Source organism: Haemorhous mexicanus, chromosome 5 (genome assembly GCF_027477595.1).
Source record: "Haemorhous mexicanus isolate bHaeMex1 chromosome 5, bHaeMex1.pri, whole genome shotgun sequence".
NCBI lineage: Eukaryota > Metazoa > Chordata > Aves > Passeriformes > Fringillidae > Haemorhous > Haemorhous mexicanus.
This window is the reverse complement of record NC_082345.1, coordinates 37435249-37460682: the sequence shown is the minus strand read 5'-3', so window position 1 is coordinate 37460682 and position 25434 is coordinate 37435249. Positions and strand designations below refer to the sequence as shown.

Genomic DNA, 25434 nt, shown 5'->3' with positions numbered 1-25434 from the left:
ATTTCTAGTCTCTGTTTACACAATGAGTACTACCTTCACTTGGAAGCAGTGTCATCCAATTTTCCTTTACTGTGATTTCTATTTATTGATTACAAATAAAAACAGCAGTTTCCCTCCTCTAGCATCCTTCTCCTCATCTAGGAACCACAAAGACTCAGGCTGGTCTTTTCCAATACTCCGCCTTTCAATTCTGAAGATCCAAAGGGTTTCAGAAATTCATATATGCTTTTTGGATTCCTGTGTTATTTGATTATGTTACAGATCATGATCCACTGACTAGACTGCATCAAGATCTTGTCCAGTGGAGTAGCAGGCAGAAATATGCTGAGCTGCCCAGATTCAGTCTGGTTTCTCAGCGAAGCACACTCCACCACTTTGGTACCAAATTGGCTATCTGCTCTAGAAATTTGTAACAGGTACCTGAGCTGAAAACTATCATGTACCCTTGGATTTCTGAAAGGTTGTGTCACGTTTGACTGACTTTTCAACAAAAGTGGTATAGAGTTAGTTGTGAACATGTCAGTCAAATCTTCATTTGTGCCATTAACTGGCTGGGGCAATTTGAAGAAGAATTTGGGGCATGAGCTATTGGTTGTATTATAAATGCTTCCACCTTTCACCTAATGGCACCGTTTTTCAAGTTGTCTGTCCTCTTGTCCTACAGCAGGACTAATGTTCTCAGCAGCAGAGTGTTCCTAATGCAGATGGTGTTGGCCTTGAACGCTTGTTCTTTTCCTTGAATCTTAGCTCTTAAATAACTCCTTATTTTGTTCTTTCTTGTAACTTGCCTGGAGTTGAAAAACAAAGTAAACAGTCTGTTCTCCCAAGGACTTCAGCACTTCCATGACTCTTCAGTAAACATAATCTCAATGTTACTCTTGTCTAAGTAAAAATTTGCCTTAAGTTTCAGGTCACTGCTTCTCATTATGTGTAATCGACAGAAATGTGAGCAGGCGTGCAGCCTCCCAGCCTTTCCTCTGCAAGTACTCAAGTTAAAAATCTGACCTTCAGGCTTCTAAAACCTGGGGGGTTGGGGATTCTAAAAAATAGGTTTTCAGTGAGCTGTCACGTTTGAGAAACAGATGTAATTTAGCTGAACTCAGTTGAAATTGCTGATAAGTTTAGCCTATCTTGTAACTTCTCATGATGGGATTAAGACGAAGATCTTGCCCATCCCAATAAAATTTAGTTTTGATCTCTTTTTTCTTACTGTGGTTAAATTTAATCTGAAACAAAACAGGTTTTCCCAACGCTATTGGTTAACATAATGCAGAATAGCCCTTTCCACTCCCTGAGCAGATGCATTTCTTGCCTTGCAGTGTTCTAGGAGTCTTCTCACTGCCAGAAAGCCCATCAGCTAAGCTTGTCCTTAGCCATGGCTCTGAGCAGGGAATAGGGAAAGGTTTCTTGTGGCTTCTGTATTAAAAGAGCTTCAAAAAACTGACTGTATTGTGTGTTGCCTTAGGTTTCATATATGGGATGGGTGGTCTGTGTGTTGAGGCAGTAAAGAGTTAGTTAGATCCCCTAAATCATGCTAAAATTAGGTGCCACAAATAGCCTGTATGAATTCCCAAATCCCACTTAACAGACACTGGATGTGTTGGGAGGCAGGAATAGGAGAAGAAAGAGAGCTGTTGACTGTTTTCTCCAAATAGTTCTGAATGCACGTTTTGTAGGCTAAAAGCAAGCCTGCATTCATGTACCTTCTTCCTTCCATTTATGGTTTTTTCCTTGAAGCTCAAATCCAACAGCAAAACAATGAAAAAAAAAATGAGAACTAGGATTTATATAAACTTCGCAGGTAGAAAATGTACTGACTATTATTTCAAGTTGAGACTGAGGATTGGATGCTGATGCAATCCTTTTATATATGTAGCCACTGATAAATGAAATGTAGTTTGAAAATCTTTCTATGCTCTTAAAGTAAATATCAGTCTTGATAAAGCATTACTATGGTTGGTTTCTCAGCTGTGAAGAGTTCAGATCAGGCTGCTTTACCAGTAGACACTGGTGTTGTAACACTATTTTTTCAATGCCTTCTTTACTGCAGCATTCCTGCAGTATTTGTTCTGTGCTGTTTCTAGTTCAATCATCAGAATGAAAAAAAAAAGGCATGTCTCCTTCACATTGTCTGGGGCTGAACGCTTACCCGGATGAGAGAAGCTGTTTACAAAGAGGCAGGGCTAGATTTTTATTAAAAGCATCCGAATTATTTTGTGGTATAATGGCTTGCATTTTTCTGGTGACTCATTTGTATGAGCTAAGGTAATTGAGTGTTTCCTACCCTTTCGATCATAGGTAGATAAAACTCCCTGCTGCTTTTCTTTTCTGTTTTTTCTATCCTCTCCTTCTCCTCCCAGCTCACCTAATGTTATTTTGGCCTGTGAAGGTCTGGCGGGAATACAGGGACGTAACTGGGTTTGCTGCATTTGAAGAAAATTTTCATGGTTAAGCAATAAGATAGCTAGTGGTTTTGACCTGAGACAGCCTTCATAACTGACTTTGCCTGGTTTTGAGTGTGTTTCTTCTAACCCTCTGTGGAAGTGTACAGATTACCCTTAGCAGGGTGTATTCACTTCTTTCTGTGTAAAGACAACCACAACACAGTAGTGCCATGCTGACATTCAGTCAAGCTATAAAACTTTTCTGTGGCAGTGTTGACTTGGAGAGTTGGGACTACAAATGTATATTCTTGCTACAGTAAATTGCTAATATGCTAGTTAGACCAACTTTTGGTTTTGAATGACTTTCTCTGTGTTTCATGGTTGAGGAATTCTTTGGAGTGAATACTGACACTCACTCAGATGTGGTTTTCTTTGTTACCCACTAGTACTGAACTGCCTATCTGTTCTCAGTGAAGTTTGAGGTTAGAACTTATTTTGCCTCACAGCTGTAGGATTTGGGCTTGGGGTCTTTGTGATGGGTGGGGTTCTGGGAGCAGGGAAATAACAAAAGCAGGCCTCCACTCAGCAGTGTGTGCCTCAGTGAGCTGGGGCAGCTCTGCCCCCAAACAAGCCCAGCTCTCGAGGGCTTCAAGGCACTCACTGACAGTCCGGTGCAGAACATCATTATGTACCCAAGCTCCTGTTGTTTTCAGCTAGGACATCCCACAAGAACTGCTTCTTAACTTGGGTCGTTTGGGGTGTTCTGTAATCTGTGCTTCTGATTCTCTCTTCACTCTTCTGCCTGTCCATGTGTATTCCCCCTTCCCTCCTCCCCAGTTCACTTGAGGACAGTCTTTTGAATCTCTCTAAGCCTCTGTGTATTATCTTCTGGTATTTTCACTGCCATCAATTTAACTTTTTTTTTCCTCTACATCATCAAAAGGCATTACCTAAATTCTAACTCAGCAGTCTGCTGGAATTTGCTGCCGGAGGTATTGCCAGCATGCTTTGGTTCCAGTCTGGATTTCTGTCCTGGAGAGTCTGCCTGTATCAGCAGCTCGAATTAATACATTCCAACTATTTGATATAAATACCTACTTCATCTTAGCTGCTGTTGTATTCTTCCTACTTGTATACAAGCATGGTATTACATTATGCATTTTTATTTCTTTATTTGTTATCTAGGATTGCAGGTGCCCTTCTCCACTATGTTAAAATTTTACAATGCCATGCTGTCTCTCCCCCTCCTCACTACATTCAAGCTTCATGAGCAATCAGTTCCTCCCCTTTTGGTGCAAGTACAAGGGAACAAGGTTTACTGCTTTGATGCCTGTAGTTTTCATGTAATCACATTTACAAGGTGCTTGGTTGAGTAGCATTGCTTTTCCACAAGAGTATTCTGTGTTTACCCACAGCCAAAACTCAAGGTGCATTTTCCTGTTCGTTCAAACCACATTGTTGTGCTTTATGAAACTGTTTGTTTTGCCTGTGTGTAACTGTGCTGAAATGAACCCCTTGGATACAGCAGACAGATCAGCTGTCCTTGCTCTGGCAGTAAACTTAATCATAAACTCAGAAGCACTAATTTGTGCTGATTTTAAATAAGATTTTTGGCTTTTCTTTTTTTTTTCTTCTTTTTTTTTTTTTTCCTCCCATTTCCATCTGGCTCTGCAATATTTGTTGTTATGTTCCAGTTGGAAGCACTGTGAGTGGAATTGCACACTCAAGGGCTGGCTGAATAGCCCTTAGGCCACTGTGAACATTTCTCTTTCCACTGTCAGCTCTACATGTTCAGCAACCCCAGTTTGGGATTCTTGGGTGAAGGAATCATTTGCTGGCTGACAGTTTTACCTCCTTCTTCCCAAATCTCCCTGGTTCTCTGAATTCAGCATTTCAATAGCAACTTGTTGTTTGTGTAACTGCACACCAGTGAAGAGTTGTTATTTTGAGACTGCTTTGCTACACTCTCCATTTACTCTCTTCATTCTTGGCTGGCTATTCTTACAAATATCAACCCCTTCTTCCTCACTGTAAATGAATTCTTGGACTCCATTATTCCTGTGAGAATCTGTCTAAAATTATTGAGTATGAAATTTAAAATGTTTTCATTTATAAATTACCCAGTCTTACAGCATCTTTTTTTAAAGATGCTGGTGTAAATACATAACCCAAAGTCATCTAACTTGTTACACTGCAACATATGAGCCCAAAGGAGCCTGATGGGCATGGCTTTGTGTGTATGCACTGGGTCTGGAGCACCTCTCCATGGCACTGACAGACACTGGCAAGTGTGATAGGAGCTTTTTAGGCTTAAACTCTTCACAGCTCTCATGGCCATTCTGAAAGCCCATCTGGACTGCATGCAGCTTCTCAACCCCATCCATGGCCAGTACTCTACTGGCTGGTGTTGGGACAGTCTCCACCACTCAATCCTCAGCCCCCTTAGTAAAAGGGACTTTAAAATGTATTTTGCTGGGGTCAGGACTGGCATAGACACTGCACAGGAACCTACAGCAACCTTTTGCTACTCACCTCTTAAGTCCTGGCTACTGATAAAGACTTGGCCATAACATCCAGTTATGTGCAGCCTGGTAGGGTTATGGAAAGTGTGATGAGAGTAACAAAATACCAGCATTAGCTGAAGAGTGGACATCATGTAACTCAGCTTTTTCCTTTTTTTTTTTTTTTTAGGTCCTATTTTTAAGGAACTCTGATTTAAAAAACCTTACAAACCACATATTTTATGCCAAGAGAACTGTTTCCAATGTGAGAGTGTTTTCTAATATTTCTCTTGGGACATCAGCTGCTCCTTAAAAATAATGTCCTAACTTTAATTCGTTCATTTGCAGAGGAAGGTAGAACAGTTTGTGTCAGTGAATAGAAACTATAATTTTTATGCAGTCTAGAAGGTATTTGTGCTTCTTCTTAGTCATTGTACCATATATTGTTTTTTCTCCCTCTGGCTTTCCATTCAAAGCTTTCCATTAATATGAAAAAATACTAGCTGAGAAAATCCAGTATCACTCTAAACTCATTATTTCGGAGATTTTTTTTCATCCACTCTCATCAAAACATGAATGAACAGAAGAGAAAAAGTCAGGGGAAATTATCCATGGCCTGGATGCCACAAGGCATCGTGTGAATTGTCCCTGTCCCTTGGGAGGAAGGGGTTATATGCCCACAGAGGGAGCATGTCCCATGGTTCTTGGGAAAAATCAGCAAATCTGTGGGAACTCCCAGCAAAGTTCTTCCTGTTTTGCTTTGCTCTTAGAGCCCTGCTGCTTTCCATAGCCCAGCTCTGGCCTGTGCTGCTGTTTCTCTCCAGAGGTACTGCCGGTGTTGCCAGCCTCCATCTCTAGTCTCTAGAGAAAATAGGGTTGTTTGCTGTATTAAATGGCTGCTCTCTCCACTGCCTGCCCAGGGAACTTCACCTGAACCTTTTTTGTATAGAAGGGGGAGCAGGTTAAGGGTGCACTATTGACCCTGCTCCAGCTCTGGTCTAAGCCCCTGGCTTGGTCTTCCCTTGGCTTTGACTGTGCTGCTGTGTTGCAGGATGAGAGTGGCTCTTTAGCCTGGAACTAACAATGCACCCTGCACATCACCTCTGTCCTAACTGCATTTGCACAGCTATTTGTAAAGCTGCATTTCCAAACCTCATTTTCTTTACTTCTTGAATCAATTTCCAAGCTCTTCATTAATTCATTCTGCTTCCTGGAATGGAAACTCCACTGTCTGCTGACACTTTTGCTCTAAATGTCAGTGATGTTGAGCTTTGGCATGGATTGTGCATAAATTTTCTTCTGATGGGAAAAAACACGTGCTAATGAGCACCCAGTTATCCTGAACATTTTGAAGACAAAAATACAGCTGGAGGCAGTTCTGGCACTGTAGTTCTTCACCATTTTTACATTTTAGTTGAGAACATTTTATTACAATGTTTTGTCATATGAAACTATTCAGGTGTATCTATGACTAGTTTGTTCTGGCTCATGTTTTTTCCTGTTAATCATGTTAAGCTTTCTCAAAGCTTGTAGAGGGTTTTCTCTGATCTCTCTGCACAGACCTGGATGGGATTTTTTTCTTTAAACCATTAAGCTCCCCCTGCCCACAGCCTTGGGACTGTAACTGAACACACAATCAATTTCAGTGTTATCTCTGTGGCATTTTTCAAATTTATCCGTTTCTAGATACTGTATTATTATGATTAGATTGCAGAAGCCTCCATGTTATATTAGAAAAGATGGGCACTGTCCTTCTGTTTGCATTCAGAATAAGCCATTGTAGTAAAACCATTCCAAGCTGACTATGATGTTGATACTTTTTTCTGAAGATCCATAGAAATGGAAATTTGCATGCTGAATTCTCTCCTACCTGTCTGGAAAATGATTTTTCATTAGCCACTTACCTCTCTAACATTTTTCATCTTGAAAACCCTTGAAAAACAGTCGTTCTCAAGTTCTACCTTTTCCTGACTTGTCTTCTGCCACAATTTTCTTCTTTTGAGTTGTAGTACTTTTTCCTTTTAAGGTTTTCTTTTGTAAAACCTCTTAACCAGCTAAGTGCATCTTGTCTACAACATGTCTGTAACTAGTCATTATTTTAAGAGAGTTCCACTTGTAGGTGTGTGTGTATGTATATATATATATAAATATCTCTGCCTGGCGGTCCAGATTACTGTAGAAATCTTGGTATTACATACCATGTTGATTACTTATTAAATAAGGTATTGGCATCATTCTGCAAACCTCAGGAAAACAAAATGTGTCAGCTGGTCCTCTCCATGCTTTAAAAGCAGTTCAGCTAGCCTCCATTGAGACATTCCTGTGAGATCCACAATGCACAATTAAGTTGCGAACAGTACATCTTTTTATCATTCCTGGGTGGACTGTTAATGAGGGAATAAATAGAACAATTTTAATTAGTCCCATACACTGGTTAAAATGGGTTATTAAGCAAAGGACACAAAGCTATTCTGTCTCCTTCAGCAGAGGGACATCTGGCTGCAACATCTTTTCTTCCAGATAGATGAGTGTGATCCATCCAGAGATACCTGGGGATGTAATGGGTTCTGTATCCCTGTTTACTTGAAAGGAATCAAACTGGCTAAAAATACAGTGATGTTTACCCATGGAGAGAAATTAATATTCTGGGGTGCAATCTATTTAGCTAAAGATAGATATTTACTCTGGAATGAGATAACTATCCAGGGTACATGAAGAGAAATACTTATTTTCATTGGCATTGCCCTTTATGACCAGGCTAGGCATTTAACAGGCAATTTGTCATTGCAGGGCTGTAATATCAGTTCTGTCATCCTTACTAGTCTCAGTTCTTCAGTGAGACTATTTACATGTTAAAGTATTACTCAGAATGACTAATGGGGCCAGCACTGAGGTTATGTTGCAAGTAGAGAGGAAAGACGTTTCCATTAGCACTAAACCTTATCTCACAAAAATCACTGGAGACTGGCACTTCCCAGAGGTTCTGCTTTCTTTTGATTATCATCCCTTTTTTCACTAATTGATTCCAAGCAGTTCAGCTTCTGTTACTTAGTGGAAGAGAATTTGTCTCTTTCAGAGATTTATTCATGAAGTCACAAGAAAGTCTGTGCTCAGGTATCGGGGTTTTTTTGTGTAGAGTGCAAGCAGATAGATAGTGGGGAGCTGAGGGAGTTAACGCTGTGGAACACGGGAGAATGTAACTGAAGATAGTGCAGTGGTGAGGGGCTCATGTATGGGACACAGCAGAATGAGGAGAGGGGAGAATTAGATAGGGTCAGGATACTTCAAAAACAAGAAAGTGGATATGCCATCTAATGAGGATAAACTCAGCCAAAATCTCTAATGGCCCACTCACTTGAGCTGGACACCCTGTTTGTGATGAGTAAACTTATATAATACTTTGCTGGGAAACAAGAAAAGAAGGAACATGGTTTCAGTTAAGTTCTGTTTAGATTAGCATGACAATTCTACCCTCAGATGAAAGAAAATTGGATTATTTTCTTGTGTTACGCCCCATTCTGTGCTCCATTTGGTACCTCTGCCACTCAGTTCTGCACCACTGGGTCTTTCCTCTCAACAACTGGCATTTGAGCCTAACTCAACACCCCAGCCTGACAAACAGAAGAAACTGATCAGGACATGAAAAAGAAACCGCAGAAATGTGTCTTGTGGGTCTTGTCCCATGGCTGTGAGTTGTCTGGGTTTTGTTCTAATGCAAGCATGAAGATAGAAAATGTAGAAAGTCAGTAGAAGCAAGTAATTTAAAGTGAATGTACTCACAGATGTAGAAGAATTCATATACATTGATTTCTAGTTTAAAAATATTCCTCTCCAAAATATGGATTATGTTAGCAATATAGGAATATTTCTGCATCCCTTTATAAGTCTTACTGTACAGTTCCTTAAGGACATGTGAATAATCATCAAACCTGTGTATATTGTCTGTGCAGAGGCACAGATCAGCAAAGAATTGGCTTGTATCACTTGCATTTATTTTAATAAATTGTTCCATTGTAATACTCTTAATAATAATATATTACTGTATTGTTTAGCCTTCCAGTCTAGTGACTCAAATTATATTTTTACAGCATCTTACCTCATTCTCATTTCTGAACACTTTATCACTGACTCATTGACTACTAAACTTTCTTAGTATGTATTAGGTATACCTAAACCATAATTTTGAAGGTAGCACAGCTTTGCATTCTGCATCGAACATCAGGGAAAGTGATGAGCTTTTCTCAAGTACCAGCTAATGTTGAAGAATTCCAGATTTGCCTCCTTTCCATCTTCAAAACCCTGTGTGCAGTGATGTTGAACTCAGTATTAAAAAATAATAGACTCTGTTGGCTTTTTGCTAGCATTTTGCTCTTCACATGATACTCCTTAATTCATACATTGTGCAGCCACAAGGAACCCTTACAATCCCATCTTGCCTGAAGCGTAAACCTACCCCAATTTAATTTCTGTTTGAGCTCTGAGTCTTTTGAGGGAGAAGGAGTCTTAACCTTCTGTAACAGAGGGTTCACCATTGGAGAAGCTACTCCAGCTGTTTCCATCTTACTTCTAAAATATGTGCCTATTCCTAAGTTAGAATTTCCCGAATTCCTTCTCACAGCCATTGGATTCTTTTATACCCTTGTCTGCTGTCTTGAAGAATCTACTACCAAGTCTGCCAGTCTGCAGTTCCTTCAGAGGAACTGTAGACTGTGATCAAGTGACTCCAGTAGCTTAACTGTCCTGAACACCCAGGTCTTCCAGAGAAAGACATATTTTGGCTGTAGAAGAGTGCAATTACTCTTCCAAAAAATAATTTCACTGCAGAATCATAAAGCATGGTTTGCTCATATTAAGTGCAGTGCTCATTTGTCCTTTTTCTGTAGCCCCAGCCTTTTCTCAGGAAGGAAAGGAGAAGCCCTCTCCTTTGATAGTTTGTGTTATTTCAGGCTCCCTTATTTATGCTGTAGGTGACTTATGTCTGGCAGGCATTTTAGATACCTCCTACCAGCTCACTCAAGGGGAGCTTGCCTTGATCTACATCAAAGTTCAGCTGCCTAAAGCCAGAGAGGTGCCTACCCAAATTTTGGTGACAGTACCATACAAGATGTTGAAACACATGAGCTTGCGATGCCTCAAATGTTGCTTTGTGGTAAGCCTAAACAGAAAAATAGCTGAACTCAGTGAGGGTACTTCTAATTACCAGCTCCATGAAAGAATGTTGGTTCACTCTCCAGACAGCCACATGGCTCTAGCAATGGATTGAGGACTCACAGTGCTATTCTTTTAAGCAGGCATAGGTTCCATTGAAATTATATCACTGAGATACCTCATCAGCACCGTAATGTGCAGGAAAGTTTTGCCCACACAAGGAACACCTGATTAGGTACCAAATGAGTTCTGTTCCTTTGCCACCAGAAGCCATTTGAAATGACAGTGGGAATTCAATCGAGAATGGCAAAGGCAAGCTGTAATTTATACCAGCACCGTGGCCCCCATGGACTCTGGCTGTGTGCAGCACTGAGGCAGAGGGCTGGTATTGAAGGGACAGAGTCCTTTCCTGCCAGGCAGTGCTGGACCCTGCTGGACCCTGTCAGTCACAGCTCACCAGGGAGGTCAGAGGACAGGAAAACCACGGTGCAGCACCTGCCCAAGGAGCAATGGGAATAGTTGCCAGGTGGTTGTAGAGCATCCGGCCATGCCAGCTCTGTACCTGCTGTGTGCATCTGGCAGCACTCACCAGTCTTGGGAAAACCACCCCACAAACCATTGCTGAGAAATGCTTGCAGGATGGTTAAGAAGCTGTGGAACAAAGCAAGGTGGAGTTTACTCCACCTTCATGTTAAGGAGATAAGGCAATAAATACTTCCTACCTTTTCCCATCAGGAATACTTCACAATCCTACAGGAGTTTTTCTATAGTGGAAATTAAGAACTTGTTTAAATACAAGCTGTGAATGTTGTCTGTTTGTTTTTGGTTTTTTTTTTAATCTACTCCTATGTCTATAGGATTATAATCTGTAGAAAACACACTGAATTCTCCTTCTTAGCTCTACCTCTTCTCTTGAATGCTTAGATCCCTATGTGAAGATCCATCTGATGCAGAATGGTAAGAGGCTGAAGAAGAAAAAGACTACAATTAAAAAGAACACTCTGAATCCCTACTACAACGAGTCTTTCAGCTTTGAAGTACCATTCGAGCAAATTCAGGTAATGTCAAACAGTGTTTTGTCTTTCCTCTGCATTCCATTTCTCAGCCCTTATAAATATTTAACAGGAATCTTGTTAATTATCACATGTGCATGCCTTCATTAGCACCTAGGTGCCAGCCTTGTGCTACATTAGATGAGTGCGACTGCTTCAAGAGGGAAATGATAAAATGTGAAGTACTTAGGAAGCTTTGATTCATCAGTGAGAAATGGATAACTGACATTTTCTGTTAACAGAAATGGATTTGGGGAAAAAAAAATCCACAGGGAGATAGTGAAGGAATGTGCCAGCAAAAAGGTGTAGGGATAAAAGAAAAGCCATATATAACATTTTTCCCTAAATTATTTAAAATAATAAATTGGCATTATCAGGTAAATTTGTCTTCCTTATGCATTTATTTGCCCTGGTTTTTCAAAGCACTGCGGCAGCCCTTTAAAGTAAAACACCCAATTCATTCACAGCTTTTTTCAGGAATTGTTAACTACACTTTGAAAACTTTTTCAGTGATTCCCATGTCCCCTGGAAAAAGGCATTTGAGAATCTCAGGGGTCAGTACTGCAGTACCTGTTCTCTTAGTGCCTCAGGAAAGCTCCAGCAGTTGTCCAGATGCTACTCCCAGAGCTCAGTACCTAAAATTAAGAGTCTCAGAAGTCAGCCCAGTGAGATGGAAGTCACCTACAGTAGTAGTGGGAAATACGAGGACAAAGCATTGTGTAATTTTTTTCAGGGACTCAGTGGCCTATCTTTGAGCTACTGGGAGGCAAACCATCTCTCATGAGAGAGAAGTAACTTTTGTTGATGTTAACTGTCTTTTGTCTCAAGAGAGAAGCTTTTTTTTAACCATCTCAGGAGGCATGTGGGAAAAGAACTGCATGCTGGCTTCCCTCTCCTGGCCACGGAGCCCCAGGAGATGTTAGGCAATAAAACAGCTTTTCTGGGTGGAGCTGAGTGGGGAAAGGGTCCTTTCAGGGGCCTCCCAGTTTAAATGACCATAATTTAGAACATCTGGGAATACATCCTTCTGTGGATTGTAAGAGAGGTTATGGGATAAATTTGGCTCCATGCTTTTAAAATTGTAGTTTAAAAGTTTAAATGTGTTTCAATTGCTTGAACAAAACTTGGAGCCCCCTCTTCATTAGATGAGAGCATAGTATGGGTTTTCATATTGTGTATCTTGGATTTTGATAGCAACTGGGCTGGAGAGAAACCCAGGGACCAAGGCCTACCTTTCAAGTAGCTTGCATTTTATTGACTTGGTACTAACAAAAATAATAAAACTAGGCAAGGTGAAGCATGGGCACAGTGACTTGGATGCATGAGTAGTCCATTTAGAATTTCTTCATGTACTACTGCATGTTCAGGTGTCTATGGATTCTAGGAATCAAAAGTGGGAAATCCAGTGGGTGCTAATTTCTCTTGATTTTAATGAAAACTGGTCTGTGGGCTTGTGGAAGATTTCACAACAAGTCAAAGACCCAGAGGCAAAAAGAGGTGAATCAAATCAAGTGGCAGTTTAGGCAGTGAGTATCTTGATTTCCAAATAGGGATAGGATTGAGGAGTTGGAATGGTTACCTCCAAATTACCCTATCAAAACTTTGGCATGGTAGAGCACATTTTTTGTACTTGACCATTTTGCATTCTAATTCAAAGCTGGTTTTTGAGGTGCATGTAGTTTATTTTGAAAGCGTTGTGGTTTAGAGGTTTAAATTTTTGTCTTCCTTTGATTTTTTTTTTTTAAGAAGTTTATTAGAATTACCTTTTAGCTATCTCCTTGACTACATAGCCCCAGTTTTAAATCTGCAATTATGGACTTTGCTCATTTGCCAATGTATTTTGAGTTAGTTATAAAAGACTACATTTAGATTACTTCATGATGGATATTGAAGTAATTTCAGCATTAGAAAAACTCATTTAAAATATGTTATTTAGACTTATTGTGGTAGGAATCACTGTGACCTGTGCTGCTCATATAAAAGTCATTAACCAAACTTTCACTGTCAAAAAATAATGGCCACACAAGTTTCTTGATTGTTGGAGAATGAAGAGAGGTCATGGAGGAAGAGCAGGTCAGTAGCAGTACATCTGTGTAATTTTAAAGGAGACAAACGTTGACATTTTCAACAATTTTACAGTGACTATGGGTTCTGGCTCTTAAGAGGAAGAAAGTGATGTCTTCAAGGGTAATGGGAGAACACCACAGGGAAGTCAAATCCTCTTGCTAGTGGCAGATCAGGCACGTGTTTTGCCACATGCAAAACAGCCTGCCTCTGCAGGCAGCGGTGTCTCCAGGCCCTCCCAGTCCAAAGGGCTTAATCACTCCGTGGAAACTGCTAATCCAAGTGTTTATTAGGAGAGGCAGCTCTTTCTACTAGCACCTCTTGGGTTTTGCCATGCAGCTGCTCCTTTAATATGTGCTACAAAGGCAAAGGGATGCTCACATTTCTCTGTAGGTTTAGTTCAGAGATCATGAGGGGAGAATCATCTCCAAATTAATTATCTGAGCTGGCTGTTCTTTACATCTTTCTAGAGCAACATAAAGAGTCCTTCATTTACAGTGCTCATTTTTTTTCTTATGATTAACATTAAAAAAAAACCAAAAACAGTAATAACTATCCCCAAGCTTCTAGGTACAGCAGGCAAGCATTTTTTTGTATTGAAAAATAATAGTCTCATGCTTACTTTTTATATCTGTAAATGTACCTAAAACATAAGTGTTCATTTGGGGAGGTACCATAAAAAGTGAGTGTATTGCAAACAGCAACACTGAAATGTAATTCTGGCACCTAGAAATATTTGCTTCAGAATATTGCCTTTTATCATGAGTGCTCTGGGGAGGGAATATCTTGAGTTTGATGTATACTTTTCTCATCAGCAACTATATAAATACTTAAGTGCCTGCTGGAATAATCTCTTTCTCTGGCTCAGTGAACTGTTACAATCCTGTAAGGAAATGGACTTTATAAAATAAACCTCATGACCCTGGTCTTGCTACTTCTAAAAGATAATCCTATTACAAGCCCTGAAATTAATCATTCTAGTAAGAGGTCCAGATTGCAGATATATTGAAAGCTTTAAATTTAAAAAACTAATTCTAGAGAATAGAGGGTTTTTCTGGAAATGTGCTTCAGGGCGTTTTTCCTTTTACTCAGGAAGCTGACACTGGAATCAGGAAAAGAACTGTATGTGCTCATCATTAAAAATAAAGCTCTATAAGGAGAAGTGTTTACAGTTTCGTAAAATAAGAGTGAAAGTCTCAAATGGTGTTGCAAGAGAGCACCACTCCACTGAAGGAATAGCTGTTTATGCTCTTCTGACAATTATTAAAGACCTGAAAGAGAGGAATTGGGTGTATGTGCACACAACTACGAACATAAATGCCTGGCTCAAACACCTCCCAGTGTTCCCCAGCCTAAATGGATGGAAAATTGTCTGTGAGCTGTGACAGATGGGCTCACACAGACCATGTGGGACCTGTTTAACCCTCTTTGCCAGAGGTCACCATTCCTACAGAAGTGGCACTCCAGCATCAGCTCAGTTGTAGGCTGTGCCAGTGTCAGAGCCCTGAGACACCAGGGGTTTATACATCCATTCCAGCTCCCTTAAGGAGCCAGCTTGTTTCCTAGATTTCTCTGTAAATATGCAGAGAAATCACAGTATACACACATGCTTGTACATGTGCACAAGTGCACACACCTGTGCATAGAGACAAGAACATGGGGGGCGGGGGGGTGTTTGTGTACAGTAGCTAAAGGGCTATCTTCTGAATTTATCTGGAAATAACTGACTAGCATACTGGATGGATGGGTAAGAGTTGCTAAGAAGTAGAAAAACAACTAACAGAATGGAGTACAGTATTGCAAACATAGACTCATTTCTGAACTTTAGTTGTTAACTGATTTCCTTAAAAAATAAGGGTGTGTGAAATTGCACAACTTTTGAATTAACTCACCTGTAAGTTGTTAATCTGTTAAAGGAAAAACAATCAGCCTCAATTTCCATATGAAGCTCTTCAATGCAAGGGGGCAGGTTTCAAGCTAACAGGGAGATGGTAAACCTGATTTTATTTGGAAGGCTCACAAGAAGCAAAAACAAAAATTTGAATTTGCCTCTCATAGGGAAATCTACTCCAGCTGTCACACACTTCCCCCTTCATGACTTCTCCATAGCTGGCTGTCCCCACATTCATCCCTGCCAACCTTCCCCTCACTGTCATGCTCACTGCTCTTCCTCTGTCTCATTACAGAAAGTGCAAATTGTTGTGACTGTTTTGGACTATGACAAGATTGGCAAGAACGATGCCATCGGGAAGGTCTTTGTGGGCTACAACAGCACCGGCGCGGAGCTGCGGCACTGGTCGGACATGCTGGCCAACCCCCGGCGGCCCATTGCACAGTGGCACACCCTACAGCCCGAGGAGGAGGTAGATGCCATGCTGGCAGTCAAGAAGTAAATTAAGTTAAGTTAAATTAAATTAAATTAAATTAAATTAAATTATGAAGAAGAAAAAGACGAAGAAGCCTTTCTGCATTTGCCCACATAGTGCTCTTTAGCCAGTATCTGTAAATACCTCAGTAATATGGGTCCTTTCATTTCCAGCCATGTGTTCCTGACACAGACCAGTTGTACTTTAAAATTCCCATTTTAATTTGCACAAATTTAAATGTAGAGAGCCTTTTAAAGGCGCTTCATTTCACCACTGCCCGCCCCAGATCTACTCTTCTTTTAAGCAATATGATGTGTAGATAGAGCATGACAGAAATTATTTATTGTATCACACAGTTGTATATATACATCAGTATGCTGAGAATTTATTTCTAGTTTGTGTATTTGTATGTTGTAAGCGTTTCCTAATCTGTGTATATCTAGATGTTTTTAATAAGATGTTCTATTTTAAATTATGTAAATTGACTGAGATATAGGAGAGCTGATACTATATTATAGGGTAACTATTGTATCGTCTGCATTCCAGAAAAAAAAAAAAAATCCAACTTGCAAGGCACTAGTAGTGTTACACTGACATCTTAAAGGACAACTTAAATCTGAGCTTTCAACTGGACCATCCTAATAACACACTTCACGTCCACAGTGAATCTTGGAGGGGCAAATCCAATTGGGTAGACTTCTTTCACAGGCAACTTTGCATGATCTGAGCAGTTCTGTGGCTGACCTCATGGAGATGTAGCCAGAAGCCAAGATATAATTTTTTTGTATATATTCCAAAGCAAACACATAACAGACTGAAATGGCTTTAGATTCAAAGCTGAGGAAGCAGTTCCACAGGAGGCAACAATTTCATCTAACATACGAAGACAGACCACTGCAGAAGTGCAGGGAGGGGGAAGAGGGAAATGCAGCAGTAGTAAAATGCTGCCGTGAAAACAAGAGTAGCTCTCCATTATCACCTTTATACAAAATTTGCATACTGTGAATTCCATCCACAATTTCACATTATAATGAGTTTGCACATTAGACTTTGTAACAAAATATTTTATGATACTAACTCAGATTAGAAGGAATGCAGAATATTTTTTAGACACAGCCGTGTGAGTTTATTATACAAAATAGTTTCATGGTAAACAGACAGTATTGTAATCCCATCTGAAGATGACAAAATTTAGCCATAGTTCTAAATGCACTTCAAAGTAAGCCAAAAGAGAACAGCTAGTGACCTTTTATATACTATTTATACTTAAGTTTTAATTTGTCCTTTAAAAAAAAAGTGAAAACAAAGAACAAGTTCTAGAAAACTGAAGCAACCTCTTCTGTATACTAGATGCTCGTTTCAGGAGGAGTTTTTAAATGTTTTAAATGTTATTATGTAGTAAATGGCACTATTATGAAGCTATTAGTCATTCCATAAGAGTCTTGAAAGACTGCTCTGTGTATCACTGTGACTGCCGTGTGTGCTTAGAAATGTAGTTTTCTCAGTGGATAGCAAACAATTTATTCCGTAGTGATATTGTAATAATACTGCCATTCCCTTCTACTGCACTGCCGAAGGAACGCATAGCACAAGCAGTTCCAGTTGTTACGGACCAATGTAGAACTGGAGAGCTATGCAGGGGACAAGGATGCTCTAGTGAATGGGTTGACCACGCAGCATTTTGTCAAGCCCTGTGCAATACTCTTCGTTTCCAAGCGCCCTCGCCCCTGCTGCTTTCCCGTAGAGTCATCTTACAGCTCCCCAGCATGGCACCTCTGCTGTACCATCTCATCAAGTCATTCAGGGCATCACCTCTAGCTCATGTACCGTCCTGGGAGGCCCCTCGCTTATCTTTCCAAGCTGTGAATATATTTATAATGCTTTTGAAGAGTTCATTATTTTCAGCAATGCAAATTACCCTAGAAATGTGGAAATGCTATTGCTTTTGGAGGGAGACGTGAGCATCAACCGTTAATGTTCTTATCAGTCCTCTGTGTCTAACAAAGATGAATGTAATCAGAGAACTGTGCACTGCAAACTGAATTCCACAGCCTCCCTCAAGGCTCTGCTTCTGGGAGAGGTGTGACAGTCTCAGAGGTCAGTGCAGGGATGGCCAAGGATCCCTGGTTTTCAGTACTTTGAGGGTAAAAGCAGCAGCAAAGTACTGGGAGGAGAATAAAAGCCTGTATCTCTCCCCACCTCCAAAAGCGAGAATAGCAGGATCCATTTTCTTTCTTTTTTACATGAAACATAGAAAAAACACAAGCGAGACATTTTCTGATAGAAACAGGCACATACATGCAAAGCATCAAGCTGGAATATTTAAAAATCTTATCCTTAAGGACCAAACCCCACCAAAGAGAAGAAATAGACAGTCAGCTTTCCAGCCTAAGAGCTTCATGGTCTCCAGCTTTCAGTTACTCATTCAGGATAGCTGCAGGTTCAAAGTGCCAGGACTGACTTACTGTGTTAAGGTATTCTTAATGCTTTCTCTTCCTACACTGCCAGACTGAACGTCACCCTAGAGCTGGTTTGTAAGGTACAATGATTCGCAGAGACTGAACCTGCCGTGTGACCAAGATGACATTTTTCATCCTCAAAGAAGCCACATGTACCTTTCTGACAAAGCTGTGTGAAGTATTAGAATCTGATGCTGTAGAAAGATCCTAGTTGCCTTTGTGTATATTTACTGCCTGCTTGAGTGTTTCTCTGTGTGGGTTTTCTCTGTATCTTGTAGAAACGTTTGGGGTGTTTTATCCTGCCATATCGCTCGTGGCCCGCGAGCTGACAACTTTAGCCGTATTTTACCTTCATTTTTGATGAGGTGGTTTATATTTTGTTTCACTTTGTGTAGTGACTCCCCACAGTAGAGTTTTCCAATTGTCGTTAAAAATAACATACATATTACACAGATATTCAATAAAAATGTTTTATTTCCTGTTGATGTTCTGGCATTTCTCTTTTGGTCTAAAATTTTGAAAAGACAATTCACTCCAGGATTTTCACACAATCACATACTTTGAAGTGTCACAAGTGAAATAGCACAGCACGTTTCGAGGGGCTGTGAAAAGCTGCTTTCATCAGTAAGACAGTCACAGCCAGCAGTGCTACAGTAGATGAATTCTCCACCTCTATTGCAGATCAAGCACTATTACCTTGTTTACCCAGGAGCCTGATTATTTGCCTCAAAACCCATCGTCCTCTATCAAAACATGACCATGACAAAAACTCCCAAGTAGTTGCCTACGCATCAGTATTTTTCTAGGCAATTGTGCTAAAGCCGTGGCTGAAGTTTTCCTTCAGACAGAGATGGTATATTTTAACCTACATCCAAGTGCTACTTCTATGACCATAAAATTAAACCTCTTGTAGACTAAAGATCATTAAATAAGTGCTTAAACCATGGGGGAAGGGGCAGCAGGGAGAAGGTATTGCAGGTTCTATATGCACCAGCCATTTTTGCAGCTCTTAATATCAGGAAGACATCTTTGTCAACCAAAACCAGTTCTTTCAGCAGAGTAATCACTTAAAGTCAGTCATTACAACTAATATAAGGAAAAATGCTTCATAATAGCTGTTACACTAAGTGGGCAAAGCAGCAAAAATTACCAATTTTATTCAGCTCATTTAACCCCTAATCATCTGTCAAGAAAAACATTCTTCCCAACTGTCAGACTGTTACCAAAGCAAAGTATCCGTCTCTCCATCACTTTTCACATCATGAGTCGATGAAAGTTAATTGCCTGTTAGTTATGCAGAGCAAAAAATTAAAACAGTTTATTTTTGATTACTCTTAACAGCCCTATTTTATTTATTTAGGCTTTAACATTTCCACTCCAGGCTGCCAATTCAGTTTTACACATAGTGACCTGGTTTTCAGAACATGAACCTACCAAATGCACGTCCAGCCCCAATTTTCAGTATCCATTCAAGCACTGTTGCTCATCCAGGCATTGAAGAAAGTATGAAAAAGGAGTTTTCTTTACATAATACCAAAATTTTTAAGCAGCCTTCATAACCTTTACTTTATATGCATCAAATCTTTATCTTCAATACAGAGAATACTTTTAATATTGCATCAAAAAGTAGTTCCAAAAGCACATGACAAACTGGTACAGAGGACACTAACTCTGTGTAGCTCTTTGTCACTGACATGAGCCACACAGAGAGATGTATGTCAAGATAATACTGTATTCAAGATAAAAAAGGAAGTTCTACAAACTAGGGGATGATCCAGATGTCCTTCATGGAGCTTATAAAGAGGCCAAATAAATTGAGGAAGTGAAGATAGCTCTTCATGTTTCTGGGGTGAAGGTGGAGGGTACAGCTAGTTCAGTCCTTTTTTTCCTGTGTTTGCACTGAGTGATAACACACTGAGATTTTGAACAGCCATTTAGCCAAAAAAAAAATACACCTACCTTACCAAATGAAGAGTTTCATCTTCTGACAGAACCAATCTCATCAGTTTGACAGCTCACATTTAATTTCAGATCTTTGTATACTGTCTTATTATTTACAACAAAGAGAGCACACAGTGGGCGATGATACACTGATGCTACAGCAACAAATGGAGCTGACACCAGTTTTCCTCATAAACAGAAGGCCAATGCACAGAAATGGCAAAACTGCTCTTCTGCTCTCCTAATCGAGATTGTCCCACAGTCCTGCACAGACCTGAGTTTGTTTGCATTCCCCCCAAGGCCAGGGAAAGTTCTTTTATCCATTGTGTTTACAAACACATACCTTTGCCTAGAATGTTTCATGGCTTTCCTAAGGAGCAGCAGTGCCCACTGCCACCAAGAATTTGTTCTAAAACCGTGACATGGATCTGTCATTGAGGACTTCCAGATTGAGCTCTGGCTGTATTTGTCTTCTTCAGCCATATACCATGATTTGACACTGATTAATGGATAAAAGCTCTGATGGAATGCTGTCAGGGAAATTAAGCAGAGTGACTCACAGAGTCCTTTTCATGGATTAAATGAAGACTAAATGGTCAAATTTCAATATAGTGTATGATTAAGGGTGAGGTGCTAAAGAGGTTCATTGTTGCACATGAGCATTTATTAGTGATCTAGAAAACAAATGAATGAGTTGGTAAAATTTACCTGTGGTGTAAAATTTTTTTGGCTGGAACAAATCTAAATTATGAGGCCATCTCTAATTTCATATATTGAGAATCAAGTACCAAGACAGGCATTTCAATTCAAATGTTACTGATCACCCAAATATTTTGGAGAAATTTTTGAACAGTAGTACCGAAAATGTCTCTAAAGATGATCTCAAATGAGAAGGTAAGAGAGCTAATCGAGCCACTAAGACAAATGAAGGCAGAGCCTCTTTTTATGTACAAGAGTTACCTCTAGAAAAATAGATTTGTCTTCTCGGTAGTCTCTAAGAAGGTAATGAAAGCTTCTGATGAACTGGGAGTACACAAAAGATGTTCAAATTACAATCCTCATATACATATTTAACCTTCATATGTTTTATCTGGAATATGTTTATTTGTAGACATACTTCACACACAGACAGAACATGCTCTGTGTCCCAGTGCAGCCCTTGTACAGATGCCAGGATGCTTCCTGGCTTCAGACTGGAACTGCTGCCCCTGAGACATCACACCCTCCATGCAAGTGTCTCAAAGTGCTTTTCAAAGATCAGACTAAACCTTGGAAAATACCTGTTGGAAAACTGGAAAATGCTATACCATTAGGAGCCATCGTATGGTCTGGTGTAGACTAAGAAGTTTTCTGCAGTGGCTGAATCAGGTAAGTCTTTGTAGTTGAAACACAGGGTATGAAAAAGGATTTGAAGGAGTCCTTGGCAGAAAGAACTTCTGAAAAGTAAATCTAAAAAGATCCAGTCTTGAGGGAAACAAAGACATTTATGGAGACAATATAAGTAAACAGCAAAAAGAAATGTAGGGTTAGTAAGTAAATCCTAGCTATCCAGCGTTCTGCTATACTACAGAAAAAGTAGCTACAGATTTGTATCAGAGCAAAGATGAGTCCTAAGTCACATAGTGCCTTGTCTTTGAGCCTTCCAAGTCTCCAGAATAAAAACATGAGAAGATTCAGGTTATTGTTGTTGCTTTGCTCCATGCTTCCGAAAAGAACATTTTTCCTAACACAAAGAATTAGCTTTCCCACTCCAGCCCAGTCATGAGGAGAATTGCTTAATGCTCTCACTCCTTGGATTTAATACAAACAAGTAGCTGCCTGAAAGGTTTGAGCACCGTGACCATAATTAAATCTGCACTAATTAGTAATGCAACGACAGCAAGCAAGAAAGCAGGCGCGCTTCTCCAATTGACATTTTTTGAAGTACAGATAACACAGAGGAATAAACTGGTAAAAATAGAGGAAGAAAAAGAAATTGCTTGCAGACCAGGGGACCAAATCTCTCTCTCTTGCCATATAGCCCCAATCCACAAGGTCTTACATGTTTTTATCATTTCCCATGTCACTGTTCTGTCAACAGAGCCACGAGATCTCTTCTAACTGAACTTCTGATCCCATGTTTGCTATTATGTTGTATTTACTAATCCAGCTGAGTACAGGCTGTTCCCTTCTTGATTGTTCTTGATGCTTCCTTTGCTGCACTTTTGCCTAGACAACTTTCTAAAGTTTATTCAACTCCTCTGCAACAACTCCTAACAATCTCTTAGGAACGTGGGTTCAGGAAAAAATGCTGAGTTGCAAAGCCTTTGCAACCAGTTAATACTTGTTTCAGAATATAAACTACAGGGATGCTACAGTGTTTCATTCACTTCCCACCGCATAAAACCTATGTTGAGTATGCCGTGTAGAGTATACTTTTTTCTTGATCATATTCTGCAACTTATTAGCAATGGAGAGTCACACCAGCACTCCAAAGTGTAGTAGCACTTTTAATATAGAAGAAATATGATGGACTGGGTGAAACGAAGGGTTTTTTCTTCCCCTCCACCAGAAATTATAAATCAGTTCCAACATGACTTTCATCATCAGTTTCCGCTGCAACTTTCATCATCTCAAGTGCCTTCACAAAACCTCCTGTAAGCTTTTCCCTAAGACAGGAAGAACACTCTCCCTGCCTGGCATCGTAACAGAGACCCACTGCATTTTAACTCAGGCAGCTGAGCAATCAGTATGGGCTGCACATGAGTCTCACCAGTCTCCTCCCAACCTTTTTTGAAGTTAGCAGTACTAATCTCTGATTACGTGCCAAGAGGACTGCCCCTGCTCATGACCTGGCTTAGGCTGGTTTGACTCACATTCTCTTTTTAAGGCATCTCATGAGGAGCAAACTTTTATTCAGACCACTATCCCTTACCCACTCTCAGTCATCTTAAAGAAAAATTTACATTTTAATGTCTACAGAATACTCAGCAAACATTAGGCAGAATGTAAATACAGGTGACACAGAAGTCATCTTCACTGCAATGTAGATTTTAAAATGCATTAAAAGAATAAGCAACTTAAAAGCTTTATCAGGCAACTCCTTCATTCTCCTGCCAGCCTGGGTAACATTTTTATAATGTCTTCACTCTTTTGTATGTGTGTGCATTCATTATCTCCTGGGTGACAGCTCCATAAATCCTCTTACACTCTTGATATGTTCAAGGATAAATGAGGAGCTCCTTCGTGACAAAATATTTCACATCCCCACACAATTTCACAGTGTGTTCCTTGACTAGCAGCTGCTAAATGCAGGTATGCACTGGCACTCTGCATTCCCCAGCACTTCAGGTTAGATCTCCTCCATGTGTAAGCAGTAATACACCATTCCTTGATGAGTGCATTCCATGGCATATACCACATTCCTCTTTCTTTATACCCACACTGTTGCCTTGTTCACTTTTCCTAGGGTTTGCAGCACATACACTTCTGGTCCACAATCTGGGTATTTGAGAGTTACTGCACTGCAAATGCCAGCTATTTAAATTCTGAAGCCATAGCAAAAGCCTTAAAGATCCATAGCTTTTAACAGTGCAAATCTGAAATTATCACTGGCATAATTTGATAAACAAATATATTATCATCAGCCAAATCATCTTACTCAACAGCATCTGGATCTTCATGTCCTTAAAGATTGCTATAGTCCTCCTTAATTTAAAAAAAAAAATTAAAAAAGAGAAGATTAATGCCATTCCCTGCTCATCTCATTAACAATATGTTTCCTACATAGTAGAACAGCCACTACAGCCACTTACTGTGACATAGTCAGCAGAGCTAGGTAATTTTCAAAATCCTGCAAGAATTGTATCCTTTCATCTGAAGTACTTGGAACATAATGAAAACATTTTATCCTGTTAATTATCTAAAACAGTTATCCATGGAGTGAATTTGGTCTTATTAGCAGCAACATGGTCTCTTCCTTGTCACACAACATGATTCAACAAGTCTGGTAATGCAGCCACAGGGCACTTATCAAGGGGGGGAAAAATCCTGCATTGGAAATTACTGATCTGGATAATACCACAAAATAACTGACTCATAACACCTGGCTCCCAGAGATTGCCTGAGAACATTGCCTAGATTTGGCCCAAGGTGCTATAAGAGAAACCAAGGACTTTGTAAGGAGCAGTGAGCTATTTCCTTAGTTTGCAGGCAGTTTTCCAATGTTTAAAAAGTACAGTTGTGTAGCAAAAACAATCAGGTCTTCCCCTTCATTAGATTTTGCAGGATGAAAAAAGGAAGGTCCTGATGAGGAGCAGCTGACTTCATCTTGTAGAGCACTGGATTTTGCATCAGCCCCTTCCTCCCCACTTGGTCTAACAAGCATTCAAGGGAGGGAGGTCAGAAGTTTACTGGTAACATAACAGCAAGAAGCCAGAGTATCTGTGCTGTAAGGATGTCTGGCATCCTTCTCTCTAAACTGGAGACAGACTGATGGATGGACTGTTAGGTGGATGAGGCATTGGTTGGCTGTCACATCCAGAGGGTGGTGGTCAGCAGCTCAGTCTCCAAATGGAGGTCAGTGACAAGGGCTGTCCCTCAGGGTCTGCACTGGGAGCAGCACAGGTTAACATCTCCATCAGTGACATGGACAGTGGCATTGAGTGCACCCTCAGCAAGTGTGCAGAGAACACCAAGCTGAGTGGGGCAGCTGACACAGCTGAGGGATTGGATGCTCTCCAGAGGGATTGGAGCTGGAGAAATCAGCCCATGGGCACCTCATGAGGTTCAGCAAGGCCGAGGTGCTGCACCTGGGTTGGGCAGCCCCCAGTGAAAGCTGAGGCATGGAGGGATTGAGAGCAGCCCTGCTGAGAAGGCACTGGGGATAGTGATGGATGAGAATCTGGGCCTGAGCTGGCAATGGGCACTCACAGCCCAGAAAGCCAATTGTGTCCTGGGCAGCATCTGAAGCAGCGTGGCCAGCAGGGTGAGGGAGGGAATGCTGCTGCTGTGGTGACACCCCACCTGCAGAGCTGCCTCCAGCTCTGGGGTCCCAGCACAGGAAGGGCATGGACCTGTTGGAGCAAGTCCAGAGGAGGCTGCCAAGATGATTAGAAGGATGGATAACCTGTCCAATGAGCAAAGGCTGAGAGGATTGGGATTGTTCAGCCTGGAAAAAATAATGCTATGGGGTGACCTAAATGTGACTTTTTAATGCTTAAGGGACTTATAAGAAAGATGAGGACAGACATTAGGACCTGCTGCAATAGGACAGGGTAATGGTTTTAAAGTGAAAGAAGATAGATTCAGACTAGATACAAGGAAGAAAATGTTTTACAATGAGGGTGTTGAAATGCTGGAACAGGTTGTCCAGGGAGATGGTAGATACCCCATCCCTGGAAACATTCAAGGTGAGGTTGGACCCCATGGCCTCACTGCAGGGCAGTCAGGTTAGATGACCTTTCAAGGTTATCCAACAACCCAAACTATTCTTTGATTATTCTTATCAGTCCCACAATTCCATCAGCCGCTATCTCTCA

At 40.5% G+C, this 25434-nt stretch overlaps 1 protein-coding gene across 3 annotated transcripts in view; it reads left to right on the top strand.

Annotated features, from left to right (window-relative positions):
- Positions 1–18457, top strand: part of SYT1 (synaptotagmin 1) — a 332804-nt gene extending 314347 nt beyond the window's left edge. For all 3 annotated transcript variants that reach the window (XM_059846865.1, XM_059846864.1, XM_059846866.1), the window contains 2 exons: positions 10958–11091; positions 15336–18457. In XM_059846865.1, the coding sequence (XP_059702848.1) occupies positions 10958–11091; positions 15336–15542 (341 nt within the window). In that variant the 3' untranslated portion in view covers positions 15543–18457. The remainder of the gene's footprint in view (positions 1–10957; positions 11092–15335) is intronic.
- The last annotated feature ends 6977 nt before the right edge of the window (positions 18458–25434 follow it).